At 40.6% G+C, this 20662-nt stretch overlaps 1 protein-coding gene across 2 annotated transcripts in view; it reads right to left on the bottom strand.

Annotated features, from left to right (window-relative positions):
- LOC149817779 (glutaminyl-peptide cyclotransferase-like) overlaps positions 1-20662 on the bottom strand; it is an 82730-nt gene that overhangs the window by 42062 nt on the left and 20006 nt on the right. For both annotated transcript variants that reach the window (XM_089985087.1, XM_089985086.1), the window contains exon 3: positions 6182-6217. In XM_089985087.1, the coding sequence (XP_089841213.1) occupies positions 6182-6217 (36 nt within the window). The remainder of the gene's footprint in view (positions 1-6181; positions 6218-20662) is intronic.

Below are 20662 nucleotides of genomic sequence, written 5' to 3' on the forward strand. Positions count from 1 at the left end.
AGTACAGAAAGGAAATAAGGTACGATTAGGCATCTCTAGAATGACTATTAATTATTTCAACTTAATTCAGTTCATCTACTGCCCTTTTTGTGCAACTTTCCCCTACCTTGGGAAGTTGTGAGGTTTCGATCGTCTCTGAACGTAAGTGATGATAGCTCGAGTTGTGGGGCACGAACAAGCTCTGTTGTGCAAGCTGAGAGAAGTAAATTGTTAGTATAGTAAAAACAGAATGAAAGAAAGATAAGGGGCAAAGGATATGCCAGAAATCTGGAAATGGCAGGGGCTTCACCCCTGCCTGACGAAACCTGGGAACGGTAGTCCCTGCCTGACAAGAACCGAGACGCAAGGCGACTACACTGCCAGACAAAAGATTCAAACAGCAGGGGTGAGGCCCCTGCCTGAGCAAACTACGAGGAGGCAGGGGCGAAGCCCCTGGCTAACACATCCGAAGAGGGGGGGAAAGGGCAGAGACAAGGGGCGAACCCCTGTCTATCGAGGAAAAAGAAGGGGCAGGGGAAAAGCCCCTGTCGAAGGAATCCCAACAACAGCCCCTGCCGGCCGAAACAAAAGAGGGAGACAGAGAGGGGCAGTGCATCACCCCTGCCGACCAAACCAAAGGCGACAGGTGCCTTGCCCCTGTCTGCCGGGAAAGACACAAAGGGCAAGGGTGAAGCCCCTGCCGAGAAGGTAAAGGCGGCAAGGGCTTAGCCCCTGCTATCCTACAAGGAACCCAGGAGACAGGGGTTTGGCCCCTGTCGGTCTGCCGAAAAGATACGACAGGGCCATAGCCCTGTCGGCCTGCCAAAGGAACCGAAGGCAGCAGGGGCTCGGCCCCTGCCAACCTATCGAAAGAAGGCCCAGGCGACAGGGGTCCGGTCCCTGCTGGCCTGTCAGAGGGCGAGCGAAAAGGAAATCGGCAAGGGCAAAGCCCCTGCCAGACCAAGGGAAGGCATGGTGTCGCCCTGTCTGCCAAAAATCTCAGGCGACAGCGGCGTCGCCCCTGTCGAAAAAAGAAGCAGAAGAGGAACAACGAAGGGAGAGAGAGAGTTACCTGAGAAGGGGCCGACATGGTCGGCGTCACCGGCGATGGATCGCAGGTCGAAGCTCGGAGGTTGATCAGAAGGGGAGAGCGGGTGAACACAGAGAGAGGGTGAGGATGGCGTTGTGGTCGCAGTCGCCCGCAGGGAGTCGATGGTGTTCAGGGCACGTCGGACGGGAGGGTTACTCGGGCTAGCTCTGACAAATCAAGGAAGGCGAGGGAGAGTGAGAGAGAGAGGAGGAGGGCGATCGGGAGGGAGAGGAGGAAAGAGGCGCATGTGCCCTCTTTCCCCTCGCACGGCCTCTTAAAGGGGCCCGGGTGGAAATATGAATCGGGAAACACCAGCGGGGTTTCTTTTTTTTCCAGGGAGAAACGAGAGGAGGGAAACAGAGCGGCTACGAGGGAAAGAAAAGAAAGAAAAAAAAAAGGCGAGGGTTTAAAACCCTCGCGATAATGATTTGTAACCCTAATGGGTTACGGGTCTGGATCGGATTCGACCCGGGTCCGAAAGTTTTTTTTTTTGACAAAAACTTGGGTTTTACAGATCTAATCTGATCCAAATCCGGATCCGAACCAACAAACTGCTCATTTTTTGAAAAAAATGTGATTTTCGAGCCAACCGTAGCCCGAATCAAGAAAAATAAAATATTGTTACGCTCAGAATTTTGAGACGCATCTAACGATATATAACTCAAATTTCGCTTCTGAAATTCGCCCAAAAATAACCCAAATTTTGCTTAAATTTAAAAGTCGAAAATAAAACTTTTTCTCACGTTTTGAGTAGCTCGTTTAGGCCTTGACAATGAGACTCGGGCCAAGCTTAGTCTCCAAAGCATCGACCTAAAATCGAGAATCTACAAATTTTTCTTCTATACTTAGCCAAATTTTCGAAAATCTCAAAATTTAACTAAGTGTGAAAATATGCGATATTACATTGCATGTTTTGCATGGGATTTAAATATTATTTTTTGTTGCATACTTAGTTTTTTAATAAAATATTAAGTTGAGCATTATGAGAAACTTCTTTATGTTTGCTCTTTGAGTGTTACAAGTGTTTCCCTCATGGTTCACTTTAGTTCTTGTCCATTATTGATAGACGTGCTTGTCCACTTAGATCTTTGGTGGACATGTGTGTTCTTGATTAAAGACTCTTGATTCATTTCATACTTATTATTCATAAAACAATGATTTTTATATTGTGTCCTCTTTGGTATATACCCTTGGTGTTTTAATCTATCATTTGCATATATGTTTAAATGTATCTTATGTGATTCTTCATAGCTTTTGTATAAGATATGTGGCTTTAAGTTATTAAGATTATTGCATATACATGAGCTTTTTATTTCTTTATGAGTATCCATGATTGGTTGTAATTGTATATGCACTTGGTTTTTTATATGGTTCTTTGAGAATCTCTGTATATGTTTTGGCCCTCTTTAATGTTATATGTCATTGTTGGCTCACAGTAGACTTATAATCTAGATTGAGATATCTCTGTATAACTTACTCATATTGTCTATGCATATGATTGCATCAATTGACATCTTGTTGTGCATATGATTGCACTATATTTATTCTAAGTTTTCATCTACCGTTATTGCATTTGATTTGAAAACTTTATTTTTTTCAAATGGGTCCTTATATATGAACTCACTTATTTGAAATTTGATTTCCGAAATGTTTGTTGGGGTGAGTTGTGTGTACCTTGTTTTTTGTCTGTTTAGATTGTTGGCTTATAGTTTGGCTCTAACTGATGGTTATTTGATCTTTGATTTTATGAGTGTGTTGTATCACTCATTTATTTATTTGGCCATTGTTATTATGGATGCTTATAATTATGTTTATTTGTGATGACTATCTATTTTTGAAACCATGGTGTTTCGAAAGATTATTAAAATTGATATCTTTATTCTTCTTGATGACAATAGTTTGTTTTTCATTACAAGCTCTCTTACCTCATATGTTTTTCTCCTTTTATACCTCTTATCTAAGTGTCATTATATGTAGACAATAGTTGTTTATTCATACTCTTGTGTGTTTGTTTATCACATTAGTGGCATTGTAATTATTTTCTTGTTTTGAGTGTCATTATATGTAGATAACAAATGTTTATTCACACTTTTGTGTGTTTGTTTAACTCATTAGTGGCATTATGATTATGCACATGTTCTAGTCACTAATACACTTATTTTGAGTGTCATTATATGTAGACAAGAAATGTTTATTCACACTTTTTTGTGTTTGTTTAGCCCATTAGTGGCAATGTAATTATAGTATTATACTCATCTAGTCGCACTTGTTTTTAAGTGTCATTTTATGTAGACAAGAAATGGTTATTCACACTTTTTGTATGTTTTGTAGTCCATTAGTGGCTTTATGATTATACTCTTATTCTAGTAGCTGATACACTTGAATTATGAGGTTTGGAGGTCTAGTGAGGTGATTGCTTGTGGTGGTCAAACTATTGTTGAGGTTTGAAAAATATCACTTCTTAATATTTGTGGGAATTTAAATCTTTCATATTTTTTGCAAATTGGTGTTGATTTGCAAATATCATTCTTTTTGTTATGTGAGATTTTTAAAATCTTTATGAAATTTCTAAACTTTTACTACTTGTTTTTCCTTGTATGAAAGATGTTTATTGATAAGAGTTTCAAGCATTTTTGCATACTTGTGATGTTTAATAAAAATCTTATTCTTTATATTGTGAGACTTCTTGTGTGTGCCTCTATTGGGTTTTGAGAATGTGATTCTTAAGTGAATACTTGTGTGTTGTCCACTTGATATTGGTGGACACTTTGGTTCGTAATTGAAGGCTACTTGATTCTTTACATTAAATTCATGCATTTATGTGCATTAAATATGCTTTAATTGCATGTTGGATATATGAGTGTTGAATATTAATTATCTTGTTCACATTATTGTATGCATGAATTTAATTAGCTTCTCTTTTCTTAAGGTCTCCTTTTGAATTGTTATATTTTACATCCATTTGAAATGCTTAGGATATTATTTATGCATAATTGTTTATCTCTTCTTGATGATTTATATGTCCTTTAGTGATCAAATTTTTTTATGATCAATATTTATGTTTTTCTAAAAATATGTTGATTTTGAGTTTATGGTTTGATTTCATAAAAAATTATCCTTGAAGAATACTCATCTTATCTTTCTTAATGATTATCTAATGTTTCTAAAAATTATTACTACTTTGTTTGAAAATTTTACTCTAAGTGTTATTATTTTTTTAAAAATATATTGGTTTTAAAACTTTATAACTATTGGGTTAAGATATTTTCCTTGTGTAGTTGGAACCTTTGGTTTGTTCTCTCTACAGGTTCTTAAATATGCAATGGATTGAAAAAGGAATATCTTCGATGCATCATCTCATGAACATGGAGATAGCCGATGAAGGCATTTGGGGATGATCATCAATAAAGACATTTGAAGACTTGTATTTGCAAAATTATCTGATGTGTTATAAAGATGGAGATTTTCCTTAAAGACACTTGAAGACTTGAATCCTTCCCATTGAATCTTTGTTGTATTTCCAAACTTTTGGTATATCACACTGTAAGTTTGAGGGGGGGTGTTAAGTTGTATATATATATATATATATATATATATATATATATATATTTTGTTTCATATTGTATATATATATATATTCATATATATGTATATATATTATTTATAATGATGTAATAGGTAAATATCCTCTAGCGGTATTTTCATCTCGTGTAATAGTTATTTTTCATTAGGAACAGTTTTTCCTTTTTTGATTTGTTTTTTCCTTTTTGTATTTTGGCCTCTTAAGCAAGGGCTCTTTGGTCTTTTGACCATAGTATTTTGGGTCTCTCTCTCTCTCTCTCTCTCTCTCTCTCTCTCTCTCTCTCTCTTGTAATGTGTATAAATAGGGGCATTGTTCCTCCTCATTGTTTTAATGCTTATCTTAAGTATTCATGCTCAATAATATCAATATTTTTATTTTGTGTTCTTATCTTTATTGTCTTTAATGCACTTAGTGCTTGTGTTGTGCCTTTGTGTTTTTGTACTATCCCTTAGTTGGACTCATGTATGTGCATGTGCACTTTGTGTTTATGATCTTGTAAGCCCTTAGAGGTCCTCATTTTGTATTTTCGCATATTTCATTACATTAACATGTGCAGTTCCTCCAAATATACGAACTTACTCCAAATATGTGAAGTTCTTCCCAAATAAGCAAAGTTCCTCCTAAATATGAGAGTTTCCTCCCAAATATGTGAATTTCCTAAGAGATCACACATACATGCGCAATTTTTTTGCATGCAAACCTGCGTAACTTTGCATGCTTTGTTGTATCATATATAAAGTCATTTTTTATTCATTTTGTTTATCTTTTTTGTTTGTTTCTATTGTGTATATATAGGGGTGCTTCCCCATAGATGGGTATTGCTTTCTCAAGCACCCAATCTCTCAATAATATTCATTATTTTTACTTGTGATTCAAGCCCATAAGTAGCTTATGTGTATAAGTTTTGTATTGACCCATAAGTGGTCATTGTTCTCTTGTGTTCATGTGTTCTTGTAAGCCCGTAGGAGGCATCTATTTGTATTTTTTGCTCTTTCATTACACTAGTAACTAGGGTCCAGATTAGGATTAACCAACCCAATCAAAGTCTTCTCTCTTGCAAGCCTAGCTTGTCTACTTTACAAAATGGTTTTTGAATCTATTTAAAACCAAGCTTATGGAGTTGAGGATGAAATGCAAGTCCTGATAATTTGATTTGGTGATAATCGTGAAGTCATCAACATTGCAAATTCAGTTTACTGTAGCAGCAGATTGCCATCTATGTATGAAAAGGCTGAAGCTGTGTTATGCAAAGATCTCATATTTTCAACCACACGGAGAGAGAGAGAGAGAGAGAGAGAGAGAGAGAGATCATTCTATGATTTCTCCAAGAGAGTCTCTCTCTCCTCTTTCTCGTCATCTTCCTTTCCTCTTTCTTCTCCTTTCTTCCTCTTTTTTCTGTTTCATCTTTAAAATGTAATTAAAAAAACAAAATATTCTATTTACATATCATATAAGGCCAAATGCATATCACGTGAGGCATACAAAAATATGCAAAATTATAAAATGTTAAAGAAAGATAGTCTCTTCACCTTCCCAGACTGAAGATGAACCCGACGAACTGATGACTGGAATTGCAAAATCAACATGTCAGAAAGCACATGAATGTAAGGATGAAATTTAAGCATGATAAAATTACAAACTTGTGGAAAGAAATATCACCAGTTAAGAAGCGAAGAACAGTATAATCAGACAATCAATAGAAAAAATTCCTGCAAATTCTACTTAAGAATGGATTCAAACAAAAAGATCAAAGAAAGAAAGCATATGGAAGCTATATACATAACCACCATAAGGTATGAAGCTGCTTATTCTTGAAGATTTGTAGCTACATTTGTCAGAAAGATGCCAACCATGATCAAAATTTTCTTATCATAGAAGACAGTATTGAATGACCATACAAATTCAAAAAAGATAAAAATAACATAGAAGCTATCTGTCAAAAGTTTGGGAATGTTGAGGTCCTAGGAAGAAAATGAAAAATATGATGTTGAAAATTATACCTTACTTAGTGGGTCAGGCAACTGAGATTGAACCAGTGAGCTTGGAGACACGTGTAAACGCGTTGTCTTTCAAGTGATAGTTACCCCACTTAGGACCAAGTCCTTAGTGCAATGGGTATTTGTGCAACTATGCTCTCAGGATACAACCGAGTTTTCGCCTTCTCGCGAATGACCGAACCACGCCCTGCACTGGATGAGTCCAACAACCTCAACACGGACTGCCTTGAACAGCCTCTTGACTAGGATTGAATTGGGTATGGATCTTGAATCCAAACTACAACTAGATATGGGTTTGATTAGCAACTAGATCTGGATCTTGGATAGAGATCCAAACTATAACGAATATGGATCCTGGATAAGAATCCAAACTATAACCATATATGAATCTTGTATAGATATTCAAACTATAATGGATTTGGGTCTTAGGATTGGATCTGAAATTGAATCTAGATCATAACCATAATTGGATCTGGATCCGAATCGGGACTAGATCTAGGCTAAACCAGATCTGGATCTCTATTTGAATTTGGGTCTAACCTAGGAGAGAGAGGCACCAAAATTAGAGAGAGAAAGCTTCTCAAGGAGAGAGAGAAAGGAGAGTTGATCTCGAGATAGAGAGGAAAGGGCAGTGAGGGATGAGAAATGAGGAGGAAGAGCTGGGTTTATATAGGCCCCAAAGGCTCATTAAAGGGTCATAAGCCAAAACGTCCAGCCATTATGGGTCATGGTTGGTCAAATAGCCAGCCTAAAGAGGGCGCAAAAACTGGACGGAAACAATCCTAAAAGGTCCAAGGTCGACCTTGACTGAGTCAAAAGTCAATGGTCAATGAGTCCAGAGATAAGGGCGGTGGATTTTGGAATGTTTGGGTCTTAATAGCCATGCAAGTCAATTTGGATAATATCTGAACTAATCCAAAAAGGGATAAATGCATAGTATTATGGCTTGGTTAACGAACATGTATGGACTTGTGATCAAAACCGTTCAAGTGCCAAAAAGGTTAAAGCCTAGCCAGACCTGTAAAACCCGAAAAAAAATTTAACTTGGATTCGGGTAGGATCCGGACCTGGACCCGGACCCAACGGAGGCACCGCCTTTCGTGCCTTCTAAAGACAGCGAGGCAGGGGTTTCAAAGAGAACCCCCCTCCCCCTTTTCCTCTCTCGCCCCTTCTCTCTCCTCTCTGCCTCTCCCGCCTCCTCTCTTCCCCGCAGCCACCAACGCCCACAGTCGCCGGCGACCGAAGCCGTCGGCCACCACCTTCTTCTTTTTCTCTGCTACGAAGGCGCCGGCAATTCGCCACCACCTTTCGCTCCGACAACCTCGGTCGACATCCCCGACGTCGCCCAAGTTTTATACCTCCCTGCTCTCTTTTACGGCAGGGGAGGGGGTCGAGCCCCTCCCTGCTCACGGTTACGACACGGGAGGGGGTCGAGTCCCTCCTGCTCTCTTTTACGGCAGGGGAGGGGGTCGAGCCCCTCCCTGCTCTCTTTTACGGCAGAAGAGGGGGTCGAGCCCCTCCCTGCTCCCCTTTTTTCAGCAGAGGAGGTGGCGGCCCCTCCCTGCACCATCAGTTTGGTGGGGGAGGGGCCAAGCCCCCTCCCCCTCCCTGCGCCTTCTCCTTCTATTTGCCCTTGCCTCTGCTAATTTCGGCAGGCAAGGGCGAAGCCCCTTGCCTCTCCCTTTGTGACTAACTGGCAGGGGCCTAGCCTCTGCCTCTTTGATTTTCGGCTAGCAGTGTAAAACCCACGTTTTTCATAAAAAAAAAAAAAAAAAATTATCGGACCCGACCCGGGCCCGCCTGCGATAGGGTTTTAAGATAACCCGACGCAGGAAGAGGATTTTAAATCCTCTTCCCGAGCGCCCCCCCCCCCCACCACGCCTTCGGCCCGATAGGGAAACCCATCGGGGTTTCCCCTTTTGTCGCCCCTCCCCGAGCTCTTTAAGAGCATTGCGGGAGGGGAGGAACGATGCCCCGCCCCCCTTCTCGTTCCCTGCAGGCGGCAACCACGACCGACGCCTCCTCCTTCCCTGCGCACGCCGTCGATCGCCAGCCACCTCGCCTCCCAGGTACGCCACTTCTCCTCCTCCCTCTTCTCTTCCTCACCCCCCTCTCCGTCACCTCGCCGGGAGGCCGACAGGCGGCTCACAGCCCCTGCCGCGGCCTCCCACCTTCCATGTGTCCATCGGGGGCCCGACAGGTGGCCTATGGGCCCCTGTCGTCCCCTCTTCCCTCTGGGGGTGCGCCGGAGTGTCGGCAGGGGACCAATGGCCCCTGCGACACCCCCTCACCCCTATGGGTGATAGGGAAACCGACGGAAGGTCGGTTGCCCTCCCTGTCACCCCCGCCCCGGTCTCTCTTTTTCTGGCAGGGGTCAGTCCCCCTGCCACCCCTAGATCACCTGTAGGCAGGGGCAATGCCCCTGCCGCTTCATGTTTCTCGGCAGGCAGGGGCTCGCCCTACTGCCTCTGGGGTTTTGGCGCGCAGAGGTAGTGCCCCTGCCGCCTTCCTATCTCGGCTGGCAGGGGCAATGCCCCTGTCGCCCTTTGTTTTGTTGGGCTGGCAGGGACTCACCCCCCTGCCGCCTCTTGGCTTTTGGGAGGGCAGGGGATAACCCCCCCTGCTGCCCCTTGATTCTCTGCACGCAGGGGCTTGTCCCTCTGTCACCCCCCCCCGTCCCGAGCTCTCTCCCTCTCTCTGTCGGCAGGGGCTGGCCCCTGCCTCCTTGTTGTTGTCGGCAGGGGCTAGCCCTGCCGTCTCGTGGCTGTCGACAGGGGCTGGTCCCCTGTCGTCTCGTGTTGTCGGCAGGGGCTGGCCCCCCTGCCGTTTCGTGGCTGTCGGCAGGGGCTCAGCCCCTGCTGTTTCGTTGTGGTTGGCAGGGGCTTAGCCCCTGCCGCCTCACTACTGTAGGCAGGGGTAGGCCCCCTGCCGCCTCGTTGCTGTCGGCAGGGGCAGACCCCCTGCCGCCTCGCTGTTTTTGACAGTGGCTCATTCCCTGTCGCCCCGTTGTCGTCAGTGCCGCCTTCGCCTAATTCTATCCTTACCCCGTTGCACCATTAATTATATTAACATAATTGAATATTTAACACTCTTGCATATTTACGCAACAGGTCCCGATCGTGCTCCGCTGCTCAACCCTCGTATTATCCTCATGCGTAGGCGTACGCAGTTGCACGACATCCCAAGGTAGGGTAAAGTCGCACAAAAGGCAATTGATGAACCTAATTAAGTTAAAATAATTAAGATGTCCATGCTGGATATACTTAAATTTATATTGCTTTTGCATTGCATATTTTCTTGTCTGCATAATTATGAGTTCGGGTACGGTTGTACTCTTCGAGTATTAATTTGCGTATTTGCCTATGTGGTTGAAGGTGGTTTCGTACCTTTTTTGCAATACTCATGCCCTTAATTGCTTGCATATATACTTGCATGTACGTTCCTATGGGTCGATGTACAATTTCATTCTTCGATCATTATTTTGCATAGTTGTTTATGAGTTGAGGTGTGGTTTCGTATTTCTTGAAATACATATGCCCTTGTTTGCTTGCATACATTTTTGCCTGCACGTTTCCTTTGAGTGAGGTACGACTTCGTGTCTCGTGTATTACTTATGACCTTATGTGTTTGCCTATCTAACTGGTCAAGGTATGGTTTTGGTACCTCGTGTGTTACTTATGTGCGTTTCGCTCGATGTGCGGCATTGCAAGTCGAGAGTTGTTTGTTGTCAGGTTATAACCTGCATATGCTCATATTTATGGTAAATATGTACTTACATAAACGTAGTCTTGTGCCTATCCTGATATCACTTGTTTTCAAAAACACTAAAAGTTGTGTTTGTGCGTTGTAGTTCTTTAAAAGCGAGTTTCCTTCTGTCAACCCAGTGCTCTTCAAATTGCACAGCTTTTGCAAAGTTAAGTTTTAGGTCTTGCAGGATTGCGAAGTCACATTTGGCCCCTCCCAAGTCCACACACTTGGGAGAAATGTTTTATAACCTTGATTCAAGTGGAGGCTCATTTTGTATAACCCCGATCAGGGGCATGAGCATATGAATGAGTGGGGGTTCTGTTGAAGGACTCATTCTTTATTTATCAATCTAGTGTCACATGTAGATACTAAGATAAATTTTGGATGCAAGATTGATAGTGTTGTGCCTTGCGTGAATGACTTAATGTGGCATTATGGCTTTTAAGGATGAATCGTGCCAAATGAGCACTCCTATATTCTTTGAATTGTTATGAAATTGTGTGTTGGGTATTCCTTTTGAGAAGCCCACAGACCTCCCCGGTTCAGTATAGCGTACTTTTTGACATGCACAACATGTTAAGTACTTTGTTGATCAGACGAGAGATCCGAGATGACCTTGCATCATATGAAAAATGTCGTTGAAGTGAATTCAAGACTTATCTTGCCAGGCTGTGTTGTATTCATTCTTTTGCAGATAATATATGTTGGGGTTTCTTTGTGGAACCATATCCCTTTCATCGTAGTCGTACTTATGACATGTACGACCGTACTTTTTGACAAGTACGTCTTCTTACGTTGCGATGATTGGATGAGTAGGTTGTGGCAACCTCGATGAGCGCAAATAACAAAATGTTGTGATCACCTAAATAAGTGATGTTTTCGCCTTCACCGGCAAGATACTCGAGTGGGTCGAAAGACCAGAGTATGTAGAATGGGTCTTCAGTTAACTACGCCTGATGTACTCATTCGAATCGCTGACTCCTGTCAGGAGAGAGGACAGGAAGGTACAAAACTTCGATGGACAGGCCATTAATGGCAGTTACGAGCAAAAGACTCGGCTTCCCCAGTCATCGGAGTTAGGGGAATGGGACTACCATAATTATCCTAGGTGGTAGCTCTCCATGTTTGGGATGCATCTTTTGTTTATGCTGCTTTGGGGATTTCTCTCTTGGTCACCGACCGTCCCCTTAGGTGCGGACTCAGTCAGCTATCCAGGTTATCATAAAATACATAGCATAATAAACCCCCGGATCAGTCTAGGCTGTTTCTAGAGTCGTGCCTTGTGCGTACCCGCTTGGCCAGTTAATATCGAAACATAATTTAAATCCGATCACACAATGTGTTCAGTTATGCACGTATGAAAGTTATAGGGTACAACAGGTTCAATACTTATGGAATTGTGTGTGTGGTTGATGAAACATTGTATTTTGCTAGTTAACTTTCTTGTGCAGTGCTTTGCTTGTAATAGTTAGCCTACTTGTGCCAGTAAAATGCTTGTAATAATTTTAACATTGTGTTCATGATAGTTGCTCTGTGAATCTGTTGAAATTAAATTGCTATATAATTGCCTGTCTACTTGACATATTAAATTATTCTGCTTAATTATGTTCAATATTGTCATGTTTGTGCACCTACCAGTTTTTGGTGAAACTGACCCATTTTATGGGCAGGTTTTGGATAGGTAATACAGTCTGCGATGGCACGATGGCGTGATGAGGTCAAGATAGAGCTCTTTCCCTGACGTTTCGCTCCTGAGGACATGTTGGTAAATTTGGTATAAAGTGTGTTTCAAAATTTATCTTTTATTAAACCGTGAGTTAATAAAGCTGTTTTAGTAAGCTTCTTTTTTTTTCAACAAACGAATTCTCAATTATTGAAACTCTGTTTCTAAACCATTTGATTTCAATGGTTGTGCGGGATTTGACAAAAGGAAAGTTTACGCTGTAATGCGCTTAAGGTCCATTGACTTGTGGTTTTAAAAATATCATTTTCCGCTGAAGTATTATTTAAACTCTGATTATTGTATGATTTCAAAGCTTCCTAAACTATTCTAAAAAGTTACAGGTCCTGGATTTTTGGGGCGTTACAAGCAGGGACAGAGCCCCCTTCCTCTCCACTGGCATCAGACAGGGGCTTCGCCCCCTGCCTGTTCGCATAATCGCCAGGCAGGAGACAAGCCCCTGCCTCCTTGCATGCTCGACAGACAGGGGCGAAGCCCCCTGCCTCCCCTTCGTTGTTGACAGGCAAGGGTTTTGCCCCTGCCTCTCTTCTACTTTGTCAGGCAAGGGCGCAGCCCTGCCTGCCCTCGCTTTATGAGGGCAGGGGTGCAACCTCCTGCCTCCTCGTAGTTTGCTGACAGCAGGTCAGCAGGGGCTCGCAGCCCTTGCCCCAGCTTCTTACACTTATAGCAGATGCGCAAGGGCACGATGCCCCTATCTCTATTTCCTTCACGTTAGGTCAACGGCAGTGCCCCCGACCTTTTGTTTTTGGTATTAGCTTGCTAAGACTGTAACTTTTGCAGCTCGTACGATGGATCCCGCTCGCGCTCCGCGACCCGAACCGTCAATTGTTTACACCCGCAGGTGCCAGCAAGCTTGTAACTCCTCAAGGTAGGGGAAGATTGCACGGAGGACTTGGACAATTGAATTGAGTTCAATTAACTAAAAAGGATAATTAAATAAATATATATGCATATATATATCATATATATTTATACGAATACGCATTTAACTCAAGGATGCGGTTTCGCGATCCTTATCCTTTACTTTCTATCATGTCTTTACTTTGTCGTCGCGCTTTGCGCCCAGGCTCTTGCTTTTGCAAATATTTCGTTATTGCCTTGTCATTATAGATGATACTCAGGTTTTCGCTCATTGCATGTCTATAAAGGCATCCTTGTGGAGGATGCAAAGGCATTTACCGCTCACCCTCTTGCGACAAGAGTTGAGTCGAAAGCTTAACGATACATCCTCATCGAAGGAGAGGGATCTTGGCTTTTCGAGTGAGCAGTCCAGCAAATTTGACTTGGGAATTTAGGGAGTTGTGCAAAAGCATCAAAGACTGACCAAATCGAAGTATTTGGAAGAATGTGTTTTGGCTGGTTCTGTTCGTCTATTCGGCATATCTCTGGTAACCCCGATTTGGAGCTTGAGCGAACTTCTTAGCGAGGATTCTGTTGAGAAACATGTATCCCGTTTATCGAGGCCAATATCGAGTCATGCGAGGCATGTAGATACCACGATAGCGGATGAGATTCGAGAAAATCACATGTCAGATGTTGGCACAAGTTGTTGGTGGTTTCAAAAGATAAAGAATGTCAAAAGTAAAGTTTGAGAAACATTATATCTTTGCGAAACACTTTTGTTGAGGCTCCTATTGAGGAACTATACCCCTTTCATCCTAAAGTACTTATAGTCGTGCACTGCACGCTAGTATTGTGATGATCAGATGAGACGGTCGTGTGACCTCGAACAGTGCTAAATGCACAATGTTGTGAACACAGAAAATATCAAATAGATACTTTAATAGTCTTAGTTTAAGACTTTTTGTGTATCCCCGAGATTCTTATGATTATGATGCTTATGCTAGCACATAGGTGGATGACATGTCACACCGACAAATGATTAGTTTAGACTTTTTAAGTGAATGATACATCATCGCCTACATAGTTTCATTACAGAGGATTGCGTTATGATTGCCTAAGTGAATAAATCATACCTGTATAACATGATTGATAAGTATCATGAATATTTGATTAAAATGTCTTGAAGATATATGCGTGAGTTACATGCTAGAAAGGTCGAATGCGATGTGCTTTGAGATAAAAATTGTGAATGTATATGATGATGCAATGATCTGAATATTTGTACATATAACTTGAATCCTATGTAAATTTATTGAACTACGTAGGAGTTACATATGTTGATGTTTAGTTGATTCATATTATGTAATCTGTGTGTTCTCATGTGTATAGAACTCATGCTTTGTTTATGCATGCTTTGAGGTCCTATTTGAGGAATGCAATGTTCCTTGTGGCAATGATACGATGCGTAGTATTATATGCTTCTGTATGATGTGATTGAAATGTCACATGATAAGAAATGTTGAAAGCATGCGATAAATGTTCATGGCTCATGGAACCTTATTAGAGGAATGTGTGATCTTGTGATTTGTTTTACCATGTGAAGTGATATGATGCATATTGTTGGTATACATGTTTGTTCCCATATTGGTGGCTACGTACCCCAAGAGCGGTCAATTGTTTGGAGCAGTTGATTGTATTGATGCATGTATCACTGAGTATAGTATCTGTTGAGGACCTGATCTCCAAAGGATTATCTGCGAGGGTGTGTATGATCAAGACCAGGTGACCCGGCTAGAACGATAGAATCTATGTGAGGATGTACACTGTCCAAAAGTGGGTAGCCGCAAAGACGGTGAACTCTTGTGAGTAGGTATACCATCTAGGGCGGTAATTCCTTGTGAGGTTGTACATTTCCCAGACCAGGTGATCCGGCGTTGATCTTGTTAATTATAATAGTGGCTATCGACCCTGAGAGCGGTCATTTGTGTTGATGTGTGTATCACAATAATTTTTATTGGATATGCATTTATTGAGGACCGGGTTCCCAATATAATCAAAATCTGGTAATCCGGCTAGAGCGATAGAATCTCTGTGAGGAGGTACACTGTCCAAGAGCAGGTAGCCGTAAAGACGGTGAACTCCTGTAAGGAAGTGTATTGTCCAAGACCAGGTATACCATCTATGGTAGTAATTCCTTGTGAGGTTGTACATTGCTCAGACCAAGCGATCCGACGTGGAACTTGTAATTTTTTATTACCATAAAAAGTTATGGTGAGTTGTGATGATCTTCTGAGATTGTTTGAAATAGCCAGTTATGAATCTATAGATTTGGCTTTCTGTTTTAGCATGATTTCATGCAGGATTCAGATGTGAGAATCAGATCTTTATTGATTTTAGATCATGATTATGTTTTGGACCTTCTATAAAAGGGTGGGCTTTTCTGAGAAAGTATGATGCCTTAAGTGAGTCATAACAGATGACAGTTGGTCGCGTAAGGCCTTGAGAGATGGAAATAAATTAAGGTTGTTCAGGACAAAGAGTTTATTAGAAATAGTGAGAGCGACAAATGATTACCTGATAATGATTAAATGCAGAGACCCCGTTCTAAGAACAAAAATAAGCTTGTTGCGTGGTAGTTCACAGCTTACGATCAAATGAATCGTCATGCTGCGTTTGACAGTTGTACTGCTTACTTGCTTTGAACTGCTTACCTGCTTGAACTGCTTACTTGTTTTGAACGGCTTACTTGTTTAACTGCATATTTGCTTTAAACTGCTTAGCATGCTGAATTAAATGTACTTAATTCAATTTTTTATAGTCTCTCTTGTGCGCCTACTAGTTTTTCGTGAAACTAACCCATTATATGGGTATAGGTGATGATTAGGTACACCACGGGCGATGGCGCGATGGCAAAATGGCTTCAAGATTTCCTTTTTCCTGCTCTTAGCTCGCGTCCTGGACGTTTTTGGGTTTTGTCACGGGTTTTCCTTTGGATATCTGAATTTTGTACTTTTTGGTTCTTTTAGCTAACGTGCCCAAAGTTGTCAGCTTGACTTTCTGAATTTAACAAAAAAATAGTCTTCCGCTGATTACATAAACAAACTCTGAAAGGAAATAGATTTTTCTTCTAGTCTCTTGCCTGTTTTCTGAAAGATTCGCAAGTTTGAAATTTTGGGGCGTTACAAGACCAGACCGAACAGAGTCGGGTCCGGATCTAAATCTAAATCTGAAATCGAAACTGCAAATCACAAACCAAAACCGAAACCTAAATCTAAATTTAAATCTAAATATAAATATATATTGTTTGTGATCCAATATCCAAGGTTTGTTTAAGCCCAAAATCTATTGCCCTTAAAGCCCATGCCCTCTAAGGTACCACCTTCCTATATAAGGACAAAGAAAGTTCCTACAACTTTCAATATGGGACCAAACTTTTGTAGGGTCCAAGTGCCAAAAAGGTTATAGCCTAGCCAGACCAGACCGGACCGAACCAAACCAAACCGGGTCCGAAACTGCAAACCCAAATCCATATATATATATATATATATATATATATATATATATATATATATATATATATATATATATATATATTGTTTGTGATCCAAGATCCAAGGTTTGTTCAAGCCCAAAATTTAATGCCCTTGAAAGCCATGCCCTCTAAGGCACCACCTTCCTATATAAGGACAAAGAAAGTTCCTACCACTTTCAACATGGGACTAAACTTTTGAAGGGAACCCTACACCCACATATATAAGAAAAAATGGAAAAATAGAACGTAAACTAAGGTAATTTTGAGCCAAAAACCAACAATCCCCCACGTGGATCAAAACTATGAGAAGAAGACTCAAGAAGTTATTTGCAAAGATCCAATGCATAAGTGAAGGTACCTTTCGGGCTTGAACCCTTACATTAGTGGTACTTAATCTTAGTCAGTCTGGGACCTTAATAGCATTAGATTTGAATTGAGAATCCTAATTGACCTTCCAGGCACTGTAACACACACTTTTACTTCAGGTGGTCATAATGTGTACCAATATATAGAAGCAGCATATTAAGCGTCATGTGTTGTATCCCAGTTTTATGAGTGATCTAAAGACAAATTCAGCCTTCTTACAAAGATTTTGAGCACTTGACATCAGAAATGAAAAAATTATTAAGTGCTCAATCCAATCACTCATAGACTTGTTCTTCACATTGAACCTCTCGATATGATTTGACCCTTATCATGTGGTTGGGTTTCCATCAATGGTGATTGATTTTATAGACTTTAACCTCATTCCCCTCGATATCCTAAATACGATATCTCGATAAAGTCCCTTTGTCAAAGGATCTACTAAGTTTTGACAAAATTTCATATATTCAATTGAGATTATGTCTTGCTTGAGTAAATTATTCACATAATTGTGCTTTAGACTGATATGTCTAGATTTTCACCATAAATATTACTTTCCGCTTTGTATATAGCTGGTTGACTATCGCAACACATAGATATCAAGGGTACTAGCTTATCTCATAATGGTATTGAAAAAGAGTCATCATTCATGACTGGGTTTGGATCTCGGATCACAGACCCAACTCGAGTTTATTTAACCACGTGTTCATGAATGGCCTATTGTAATTTTGCTTGTTGTGTAATGGGTATTCTCATACCCTAATATTTGTACCAGCCTATATATAATGATAAGCCAGATACCGCAGACCCTAATTGGGGTTTTTTGCAGCCACAACGTTCTCTCTCTATTCTTTATTCGTTCTTGTGATTGAATGACAGAACCCATGATTTCTAACATGGTATCAGAGCAGAAGATCCAATCTTGAAGACCGTGTCCTCCTTATGAGCCTCAAGCCGAGTTTCTCTGTCTCTTTCTAAGGTATCTCTCAGTCCAATTTCATCTATTCTCCATTTTATTCTCTTGTTCTTAAACCCAATCTTAAATCTATTCAAGTTAACGTGTTTCCTTTCTTCTAAAATTCGAGTTTTGGATTTGTTCACGACGACTTTTCTTTTTATCTATTTTTTTTCTCTGTTTTTCTGTTCTTCTTTTCTCATTGCTGAACACGATCTTCCCCAATAGCAGTTTTGATAATCATGCAATATCACATTTGATCTTTGCGTGATTTCAAGAGTTGAAATCACGTCAATTTTGTTTTCTCAAATTAACGTCAGATCAGATTCTGATCTGAACGTGAACTCATATCTGTTTTTAATTTATTGATATTATCTTTGAATCTTTTTCGGATCAGATTCACCCTTTGAAACAACTTATGTCTCTTTCCTTGCCATTCCGAAAATGAAAACACATTATTTTCAATAACGTGCCTCTTATTGGTTAACTTCATTCAAAACAGATTTTACTGCATTGCCTGATTTTCTGCCTCGGATCTGCAGATCATTATTAAAAAAAAGGGGGCAAATCGCTATGCGATTTAAGGTGTTCTTCAGCAAATCGCTATGTGGTTTTGACTCTTTCTTCCTTTTAGTTTTCTCTTGTTTCTTGTTTTCGTCTTCAATCGACTATGGATTCATTTTCCTCTTCTCAATCTGGTCTTTCTTCCAACTTTCTTAGTCAACTTGTATCTAAGAAACTGAACAATTTTAATTTCCTAACCTAGAAGAGACAAATCATCCCATTCATAAGAAGTCAAGATCTTTCCGGACATCTGGATGGCTCTGTTCTTGTTCCTCCAGAGTTCATATCACAAGAAGGAAAGAATGGGGAGGGTGACACTTCTTTGCATGGTGTTCATCCAAGTTATCATGATTTGCGTGTACTCGGGTGTGTATGTTATGTTCATGTTGACAGTTAAATGCGGCACAAGTTTCAGGATAAGGCCTTAAAGTGCATATTTGTAGGGTACACTGATGATTATAAAGGATATAGATGTTATGATCCAGTGAGTAAGCGTATCAAAATATCCAGGAATGTTGTATTTGATGAATTAAATTTTGACCACAATGCTAACACTTCTCCTGAAATTGAAGCTCATCACCCCTGGTTGAATTCTGATCTCTTTTCTAGCGTTGATGATGTTTATCCATCATAATGTAATCAAAGAGATGAGGAAAACATGTCTGATGCTGCCCAAAAGACTCACGCTGCCCAAAAGACTCACGACAGTGTGATTTCAGAACCACTCTTGACTCCTGAAAGGTATAAAGGCATTGTTTACTCTCGACGTGAGAAAGAGACCCTCCCCAACTCTGATCAAGAGATGAATTCTTCTTCTATTGATTCCTCTGCTCTCAGAAGATCTACTCGCTCTCGACATCCTATTGATAGGTGGGTTAGTTATGACAATTTCTCGATGGATTTCTAACTCTTCTTAACCTCTTTAGGTAAGGAAGATCAACCCATAACATTTTATCACGCAGCAAATTCTAAGAGATGGATTGAAGCTATGAATGAAGAAATGGAGGCTCTTCATGAATTTGGCACTTGGGATATTGTTCCCAGACCACATGATCGGAATGTGATTGGGTCAAAGTGGGTGTATAAAATAAAGTATAAGTCGGATGGTACTATTGAGCGATATAAGGCTAGACTGGTTGCCAAGGGCTTCACACAGGAGCAAGGATAAGACTACAATGAGACCTTCAATCTGGTTATGAAAATGAGAACTATCTGCATCATACTATCATTGGCTATTGAGCATCAGTGGACTATCAGTCAACTGGATGTGAAAAATGCATTTCTTCATGGAACTCTGAAAGAAGAAGTGTACATGAAGCAGCCCACTGGGTACGCAGAAGGGAACTCCAAAGAATATGTGTGCAGGTTAAAGAGAGCTATATATAGTTTGAAGGAGGCATCTCGATCTTGGTTTGACAGTTTTTCTCTTGAAATAGAGAAATATGGCTTTAATCGGTCTCTTCTTGATCATTCTCTTTTCATATTCAAATGCAAAGATACAGTTACCATGTTATTGATATATGTAGATGGCATTATCATTATAGGTAACTCTAATGAACATATTGAGCAGGTCAAAGAACTCCTGAACCACAGGTTCAAGATGAAGGATCTTGGTAAATTGCGATATTTTCTTGTATTTGTGGTGGTGTGCTCGTGCTACTACTCTCTCTTTTCTCATTTTTTTTTCTCTTTTTCTCTACTTTGTAAAAATGGATGACAATGAGAAAGTCATCATCGTACCCATGAAACTCAATGATACTAATTTTGTAATGTGGTTTTCAATAATAAAACACCACATATAAGGAAAAGGATTATGAAGATTAATTGATGGTTCTGATCTGGAGCCTAAACTAGTCCTCAAAGGTAGAGAACGAAAAAGATGTGCCTCTTATGGATGGTGAGAAGACTAAGACACTAGCTACATATGAGAAAAAGTAGAAAGAGTGGAAAATGGAGCATGCCAAGATCATGTCTTGGTTAATCAATAACATGTATATTAAAAAGTGCTCTAGTCTCACAAAATTTGAGCATGCCAACAAAGCTTGGGAATACCTTAAGAATATGTATTCTCTTAAGGATATTGCATGCGAATTCTATAAAATAAAGTTCGGACAATGACTCAAAAAAGACAAAAGTATTAGGGAATACTACAATGAATTTTCCGAACTTTGAGAAGAATTATCTATTCTTGAGCCTAAGTGGCATTGCCCAGAAGATACAGAGCTCTGGCAAAAGCAACTTGATGCAAAACATTTCTATCAATTTATA

This window comes from Nuphar pumila, chromosome 13, assembly GCF_984573655.1.
Source record: "Nuphar pumila chromosome 13, dmNupPumi1.hap1.1, whole genome shotgun sequence".
In the NCBI taxonomy this organism is placed as follows: domain Eukaryota; kingdom Viridiplantae; phylum Streptophyta; class Magnoliopsida; order Nymphaeales; family Nymphaeaceae; genus Nuphar; species Nuphar pumila.